Raw genomic sequence first — 9198 nt, 5'->3', positions numbered from 1 at the left:
TTTTTCAAAACATGGGCAGGAACACAGTATACAAGATTGGTCTCATCAGTGATATATCCAGAGATAAAACTATCTCCCCTACTTCCTACCACCCTGATGCAAATTAATCCTTCCTGTTACCAGTGTCAGAGTGAACATTTATGAGGAGTTGGTGACTACAGCCCCTAAAACTTCTTCAGCAAGTGCTGTCTCCCTCAGTACACGGGACCTACAGTCCTTCATGCTTGTTGCAGGGATTTAATTTCAGTAAATGTAGTTCCTTTGTCCAAGTTCAGTTTGCCACTCAGTTCAGTGGCAACCACTGGTTGCGACTGTGGTTGCTTAGTCCTTATTACCTTTATAATTTCTCTCCTCTTTCGGCCATTTTCAGCTGTAACCCCCTTTTCACAGAAACATACCTGTTCGATGAAGGTTCCTTACTGTCAGCTACTTTTTGTCATCAGTCATTTGGGCAAGTCTTAGTCAATTTAGCCTGTGCTTTAATGATATCATGGGATACTACATTTTCTTTCAGACTGTCTTAAAAGTCTAAATCATCAATATGCACTTACCCAAATGAGCAATCTCATCAAAGAATTAATTTAGAGAAGTTTGATTAGACCTGGTCTTCCTTAAAAAGACTGGAATTATTTCTATTCCTTTCTTTGAAATATTTTAAAATTAAATCTGTTATTCCCATTACTATTTGGGGTTCTGATGTTGGCCTGTATTTTCCTGTCATTGCAATTGCCCTTTTTTGACTACTGGTGTAACATTAACACCCCTTTGGAATTTCGCAGGTATTCCAAAGTTTATTAAAAAAGGTGTAAGAGACCAAGTATGTATTCTGGAGCTGGGAGTAAGTTATCTAAGTTTGCTTAAAAAAGATTCCTATCTTTCTTAATTACTAGCAGGCTGGAGCAGTTCTTCATAGTCCCCTTGAGATCCATCTACTTGTTTGTTTTGTAGCACAGAAGTACTTATGGAACATATTTACATTTTCCACATCAGCGCAAACCCACTTACAAACTACATTCACTGATGGGCCAGTATCACCACCGGGTTTTCTTCGATTCCTAACACACTTAAATTTCTCATTTGTCTAGCTCTCACAACCACAGATTTTTTTTCCTATTAACTTCCCTTATCAGTTTTTGGTATTGTAACTTATAATTTATATCAACTGTAATTCATACAATTTATCTTTGTTTTCCATTTTATTTCTAACAACTGCCACTTTTGAGCTTTTATGGGAGTTACTGCCTTCTATGATTGCAAAATCATAGTGGTTTGGCTGTTTATTAATAGACTCTGTGAAAGAGCCCCTTTTTTCAGTGTTCTCACCATTTTGCCCTGTCAGTTCCCCTTACTGTTTTTCTCAGTTTCTGGAAATTAGCTCTTTTGAAGCAGCAGAAATACATAGTTTTAATTGGGGCTATCCTTCATTTACCCATGATAAATGTAATCAGGCCATGATCACTTGTTCCCAGGCAACTATGAACTTTCAATTTAGTGATATCTACCATTTTTATCCTTCACAATGAGGTTGAAATCTCTTGTGGTGTAGGATATCTATTGGGCTACAAAATTACCTTCTGCAAGTTGTAGAAGTTATTAATGACTTTGTAAAGGCTGCAGTTGGAGCTAGAGAAGGGCGACATTTTTTTCCTCACAAACAAGGAAAATTAGGATACTACATAGAACCACAGAATGGTTTAGGTTGGAAGGGACCTTGAAGATCATCGAGTTCCAACCCCCCTGCCATGGGCAGGGACACCTCCCACTAGACCAGGTTGCTCAAAGTCCCATCCAGCCTGGCCTTGAACATCTCCAGGGATGGGACGTCCACAACCTCTCTGGGCAACCTGTTCCAGTGTCTCACCACTCTCATAGTGAAAAATTTCTTCCTAACATCTAATCTAAATCTACCTTCTTCTGGTTTGAAACCATTCCCCCTCGTCCTACGCGAACGAGTGTTCAATTCACCCCTGAATATTTCACCAGCTTCCCAAAATCTTTGCCCAGTTTCAATAAGGCCTGCACCTTAATGGAGGACATGAGCTTTTGGGGGCTTTGCTGGTGAATCTTTGGGCACTTTCAAACTTTCCTGTGACAACAGCGCTAACGCCTTTTGTAAAAAGGCTTGTTTGCCTTTTTTTTTGGTAGCAATTACGAGGAAATAAAGGGATGAGCATTAAGAAGGCCTGTGTCGCCTGGAATGGGGCTGGTGTCCTGGAATAAACTGACAGAAGGAGGTCAGCCACAACTCACTCGGAGGCCTTTAAAAATAGCCCTTAGCGGCCGGCGGTGCCCGGCCGGGCTTTGCCCAGCAGCGGCGGCGGCAGCGGCCGGGGGGGAGGGGGGGGTCGCGGCCCCGGCAGCCAGCTGCCTGCCCGCTGCCGCTCACCCCCCGGGAAGCCTTTTAAGACACCAGGTCAACCCCCGACTTGGGGAAATAAGGGCAGCTCCGGGGCATTACACACGCCCTCATGTACCGCAGCCTCCCCGCAGGCCGCTGCCCGCCGACGGGGAGGGGGCAGCCGGGCAGGGAAACCCCTACGGGCGGCTCCTCCGGTTCGCCCGGCCGTGCCCCGTTACCCTCCCTCCCCCCTCCGTTTTCCCCGCCGGAGGAGGCGGCTGGCGGCGGGCCAGCGGCGCCGAGGGTATTAATAGGCGGCCCGAAGGCAGCGGCGGGTGTGCGGGGCGAAGGCTGCGGGCTCGGCTCGGCCCGGCCCCGGACGGCGCGACGCGGGAGCGGCCCAGGGCCACGGCGGGAAGGTGCCTCCGGTCCGCACCCGGCTCCCACCGCGAAGGCGAGATGGAGGGTAAACGCTGCCGAGGGCCGGAGACGCTTTCTCCCTCCTCTCTCCCCGCTTCAGCGGGGGCCGCCGCGCCTCAAGGCGGCGGCCGCCCTCTCGGCGGGGCGCGGGGAGCGGGGGGGAAGCGCCTCGGTCTCTTCCCCGCTCGGGGCTTTTAACCCCTTCCTCTGCCGACCGGCGGGGGGTCCCGGGGTAGCCATCCCCGCCGTGGCTGCCGGGGGGGCCGGGGAGGAGAGAGGACGTCGGGGCAGAGGAGGGAGGCAGCGGGTCGGTTCGCTGGCAAAGGTGCGGGAAGGGCAGGGGCTGCCTTCCCAGAGGGCCCCCGCCGGGTCCAAAACTTCCCCGAGATGAGCAGAGAAGCCGCCTGTTGAGTATCTGCCCTTTTTATTAACCTCCTTTTTGTGAAAGTGCAGCAGTAACGTAGCCGCAAGGGTTTAATAAGGCATAGAGTGTGCAGCAAGTATTATAAAAGCATTGCAGCAGAGTATTTTTGTTGAAATAAATGATCTTTAAAGAGTGGTGCATTTTATTTTATTTTATTTTATTTTATTTTATTTTATTTTATTTTATTTTTCAGGCACCAGAATAAAATAGGCGTGGCAATATGATGGTTGGCTTTGGAACGAAAGGTCTGAGGAAGGGAGAAGTTAATCTTGTTTTATAAATGTATTATCAAGTTAACTTGTTTGCCTGCATTAACAGGAAGGCCTTGCATCATTATGTAGTGAAAAATAAAAGTTGACTGTGTGTTTATGAAAGTTGGCAATGTGGAAGTCCGATGGCTAATACGATAATGAGACTTCTGTAGAAGCCTTGAAAATGAAAAGAGACTAAATTGTGGTATGCCTTTATTTGCAAGGTTAAGAAATGAGGAATTCCTTCATCTTGTGAGTGGAAACTGGTTGCTAAGTCAGAAAACAGTAAAAGTGTTTGCAGATGGCAGTCCTCTCCCCCACAAGATCAATATTCTTGATAAGAGTTTCTCCGCTTATCCCAAATTGGGCATCTTTTATGAAAACAGTCAAAAAGGCTTGGGATCTAGTATGTTTCTTTTGGTTTTACCCTAAGCATGGATGAAATACTAAAAAAAAGGTTTTACTCCCAGGTCGAGAAAGTCTCCTAGCTTGTCTCCCAAAAGTTCAGTGTCTCCCATTCATGGGTGACTCAAGTCATTAGCACTCTTATCAGTGGAAAATCTCCAAACAAACATAGTATATTTGAAATTGAAAAAATACAAGAACTCCAGAAACTTCTTATTTAAGGACTACGATTCCCTTTTTCTTAATTTGCTGTAAATTGAATGTCTTTGTAAAGTTCCATGACAACTCTACTGTGCAGTAGATATGTTCTCGGGTGCACAGTAGCTTAAGGCTGTACTGTATGAGTAGCAGCAGCAGTACTGTACGAGTGGCAGCAGCTCCGAAAGCGATTCCCTTCAGATGCAGCTTATCTTAATATCCTCTGCCAAGACAACACCAAAGATAAGCTTCTATTAGTCACTAAGACTGAGATCCTGGTGTTCCCTTCAGCTGAGTAAGCATTCTTGTTCAAATATTCTCTGAAGTATGCCACCAAAAGTCTAATTTCCTACCAAAAACATTGATTTGTGCTGGTAAGACAGGATGAGTTGAGTGATAGTACAATCCCCACCCTCGTTGCTGCAGGTTTTTCAGTATCTCTATCTTCCTCATGAGTAGCATCTATAACTTCTGCCTACTTTCCTGTCATCAGAAATTCTCTGGTCTCCCAGTCCCCTCTTTTTACTTTTGGTGATTTGCTATGTTTTCTGTCTGGTGAACGAACTTCGCATCAGTGGGCAGGTGAAGGAAGTTGGGATGCACTGTAGCCTTTGCTGGGGGTGTTGATTGTAGTCTGATTATTTGTGGATTTAGGCGATTTGGGATCGGGGAAAGATTTTGCTCATTATTCAGAGCCATTGGAGAAATGAGGCTCAGGTTCTTGAGGTGTTAAGGTCTTCGCTGCCTCCTGATTTTTTTTTTTTTTTTTTTTTTCTAGCAAGTGTGCATCTGCACTTAAGACCAAATCTTTTTGGGGTGGTATGTGCAGTCTTTCTCCTTTCAGTACTAATTTTGTGTGCTTTTAGATGGATCTTGTTAAGGTTCTATGGGAAAATATCTGGGAGACCAAGACTGAAGGGCACTTGCTTGTTGCAGCAGTAGCATTGTGTTTGCTTCGCACAACTGGAGCATCTGGCAAAGTGGACACAATTGCAGTGGACACTTGGATGTGTTTCCCAGTGCATAGTTATCCTTGCAGCGGCTGCTGTGGCTGTGAACGCATCGGGAGCGCTCTTGGGCAGTGACATTGTTTTTTTAACACCTTTAATATATCTGAAAGTGAGCGCTTGTGAGGCTCATCTTGCTAGTTGCTACTTGAACCTAATTTCTCTGAGACATTGTCACCGCTGTCCACAGCCTTACTGACTATGCAGGGATGCATAAGAGGATTCTTTAGGCTATGCCTTCACTAACACAAAAGATAGTAAAATCCCACATGTGAGTGGGGACCAAGTTGTAGATTCTTATTCCTCGCTGCAGAAACGGGTCTTGACTGCATATATCCTTCAGTCCTTTGTCATCAGGGTAGCTTTCCAAGGTTGTTTTGGCATGGAGAAAGCCTGGAGAATTCTATATTTGGAGGAAAAAAATAATAATAGGTGAGATGTTCCCTCGTGGGGCATAAGGGCTGAGTCTATTAAGCAGAGTCTCAAGCAAGTTACGCGCTCATCAAGTACAACAAACAGTCAGAGCTGGAAACCACAAGAGGAAGGAAGCAGCCAGCATTTATGCAAGGTGCTGCTTTTTAACTTCTGGCTGGCAGCTTGCTGTGTATATTGTATGTTTGGGGCGTTATGTGGTTTGTGTCTGCCAGCGGACTGGGGAAGGAGATGAGTCAGCAAACATGTATTTAACGCAAGATGTTGCTGTGTTGCCATCTCAGACAGGTGTAATGTGAAGCATGGTAAAACGTACTGGAAGTTAGGGTGACTTTAAGGCTCTGGTAATGTGACACTTGGGGTAGTATTTTGGTCGGAGTGGAGGGATAGGATCTCTCGCGTGTCTTAAAATCTGATCTGATAAAAAAGATACTAGGATCTTCGGTAATATCACTTCATCAGAGGAAGGGAAACACAGGCTTGCAAGAAATGAAGTTTGCATCAAATAAAGCCATTCTGTGTGAGTGCATTCATTGTGCCTTAAAATTAATAAGAATTTTCTTGGCAGTTAATGAACATTTAGTGAAGAAGCTTAATTTGACATTTGAGAAGTTCAATAAATAATTTTTCTTTCTTGATTAAGGCATCTTTTAAGCTGTCACTTATACAACCAATAATTGTCGCTTTTTAATGCATTGGGAGATCTTGTTGCATACTGATTCAGCTATTATTGCCTATTAAACAGTTTAGATTTCATGTGCCTTAATTTCCCTGCCCTTGATTATTTTAAGCAGCTAGCTTCTTTACAGACCATTTGTATTCCATAAGCATTTATTACATGTTCAAGACAGAAAAGATGGACACATTGAAATACGTATCTTTGTATTTCTCTAACTTCCTCCCCCTCCCTTGCTGCAGTCAGATTTGGGGTAGTCAGTCCTAATGCTCATCCCGAATGTTTACAGAAACTACCTCTCCAGGCTTTGCAAAAATCAAAAGTTAAATATTGGCCTTTTTTGCTTTGTCTCAAGTCACAAACTGCAGAGGTTGTTGGAAGTAGTTGTTTGTAAAGCATTGATAGCTCAAGGATACTCAGCAGGACATGGTTAAATTGGGGCCATTTCCCTCCTTTTTTTTATCCTCCCATCTGTGCACACAAGTTATCTCATTTTAACATTTATGTGGTTTATACATGTGCAATGAGAGAATAATACATTTAAAAGGCAGATGGTTGTTGCTTTGTGGCATGTCAGTGAAGGTTGTTTCTGTTGATGATTATTGTCCGGGCTAGTCTAAGGGTAATAAAATGGTGACTTTGACCTGGTTCAAATGTATGTATGTCCATCTCCATTGCTGTTTCTTGAGTATATGCGCTTTTGATTTTTTTAAATGAAAAACTTGTCAAGTGTGAGCAAATAGAGGTGTCTTTAAAGAAAAAGTCACTGGACCAGAGGTTTTTCAGTGCCATAAATATGATGAGCAAAGTGGTCTGTAGTGACCAAGGTCGTCTGTCAGCGAAGCAGCAATAACTCTACAAAGTGGCCGGTTAAATCTAGATAATTTGGAGGAGCTTTTGGCTCTACAGCTTGGGTGTCCCTGCCTTTTGTCATGTCTCACCTTATGTAAGCTGAAAAGCCTCACAAATATGATCTTATCCATTGGCAAATGTCAGGGTTTCAACAAGAAAGGTTGTCTCATAAGCTGCTTGGCGTCCCTCTGCTAGTTACACTGCAAGACAGTTTACGTCTCATTGAGCTTCTTAAGCTCATTTTTCTCAAGGAGGCCCAACCCATTGTTCAGGGATTACTGAACCCCCTTTGGGGCTGATACGTCATGTTAAAAAGCTGTTACACCTGCCCGAAGGGGGGAAAGAGCGAGCAACAAACGCCGTATGTACCTGGTATTTGGTTGCAGTGCTGATGCTGATCTCAAATGACTGACTAAAGTTTTGGCGTGGTCAAAAAAACCCCTCCAAATAAGTTATCCATCTTCTGCCTTTCATAGAGGAGAAATGGAAGACTGGGATCATGTGAGACTGCAGGTGGCATGGGGACTCTGTTTGGGCATCCTTCAGCTGCCTTGCTGGGGTAGGGATCACACGGTCTCATTGGTGAACCCTAGCATGCATAGCGTGGTCAGAGCTGTGCATCTACCAGGCATCATGCAGGCTGCTGCCCTCCAAAAGGACTGCCAGTGTCTTCTACTGGGACTTGCCACGGTATGTTGTCACCCAGCAGCTTGGCCTCTTGCAGCTCAGGAATGTTTTCCCAAAATCACATAGGAAAATCAAGGCAGGCACGGTCTGAAGTGATGGGTCCAGAGCCCTACCAGGTCCCTCATCTGTGTGACTGGTCTCTGCCGATCTGACCAGCAACATTAGAATATTCTGTGCAAGGCAGCTTGCTCCATTTTGAAAGTGGATTGAACTACTTTGCTGTACATGATATGGTAATAAATTATGAATGTCTACATAACAACTAGTTTGGAGGATCTAGTGGGCTGGAAAGTTACGTCCCGATTTACTATGCGCTAGCTTCCTCGTGTTAGTAAGTAAGGACGTATCTCAGAGCAATGTTGTAGACGTAAGTTAGCAAGCAGTAATTGGAAATCCTTTGAGGAAACGGAAAATGTGGAAGTGTTTATGATGCTTAAAAAAAGTGAGAGTAAAAAAGCTGATTGTAAGTTGAATGTAGAGGTAAAACTTCCTGAAATGAAATTTAGATTTTTAATCTATTTTTACATTTTAACTTGCATTGAATCCCAGAAAAATCAGTTTTAGTAAATTACTGCTTTCTTAGTAGATTTTTGAAAGACTGGAGTTAAAAATTGTTTTTATATTATGACTAAAAATATAGTTCTTGCATGAAATTACAGGCTGTCGTGAACTCTTTTAAATCAAGTTGCAGGACTTCGATTTGGAAAAAAAACCCCACAATTGTATTTTCACTTCTATTTTTTTCCAGTGGGAAGCAGAGAAATCGCAGGGATTCTTTATATTCTGTGTGGGTCACACATATTCATCACTTCAGTCTGAACTCCTGAAGTTGTTAACTTTGCTATCCCAAGCAGAGTCCCTGTGATAGACTTGGATATCGCAAATATATTCACTTTCCCACAGAAAAAGGAACGTTCATTAAATTTTCATTATCAATGTGCACCTTCTAATTAAAATAAAAGCTTCCTACACTGTTGGCAGATGTTAAAAACTAGAACATGTGAGCTGAGAGAATCTCATTGGGGTCAGGGAGTTTGGATTTCCATTTCATAGTTGGCATCTGCCGTTTCTCAGTTTTCCATCAAGGTGAATTCCAATTCTCCACAGCCTTTCTTCCTAATTGGAAATGTTACAGCATGAATCATTCCTGTAGTTACTTGGTTAGGGCATTGAGAAGTTGTTATTAAATATTAACATCAATTTCTGAGGTTTGGATGCATAAAAATTCCTGATTCTTGTTTCTTAACTTTTGTCTGCTTCTTTTATTACTGTTTTTTAGCATACCCTGCCCAGTATTGTTGTGCATAGCAAGCGCTTGGCATGCAGTGAATGGGTGCAATGTCATGAGCATTCAACTAATTAAGGGTGTCCCCTCAGGACTCTGGAAACATCTCTGAAAGCAGAACCTCTGTCCTAGCGTGGACCTTACATTCCCAGTCAGATGTTCATCACTGGGGTTCCTCTCCAGATTTCTCTTTCTCCTCCCAACCTTTCCTTTCAGAATGGGA

At 43.6% G+C, this 9198-nt stretch overlaps 1 protein-coding gene across 1 annotated transcript in view; it reads left to right on the top strand.

Annotated features, from left to right (window-relative positions):
• Positions 1-5964: 5964 nt before the first annotated feature.
• The window catches only part of GADL1 (glutamate decarboxylase like 1), a gene marked incomplete at both ends in the record, with an annotated part of 81721 nt that continues 78487 nt past the window's right edge, over positions 5965-9198 (top strand). The window contains one exon of the mRNA XM_082479314.1: positions 5965-5995. Coding sequence (XP_082335440.1) covers positions 5965-5995 — 31 coding nt within the window. The remainder of the gene's footprint in view (positions 5996-9198) is intronic.

The sequence above is a fragment of the Vanellus vanellus genome (assembly GCF_965231255.1).
Source record: "Vanellus vanellus genome assembly, chromosome: 2".
NCBI lineage: Eukaryota > Metazoa > Chordata > Aves > Charadriiformes > Charadriidae > Vanellus > Vanellus vanellus.
The sequence above is the reverse complement of the archived record's forward strand: the minus strand, read 5'-3'. Positions and strand labels throughout refer to the sequence as shown.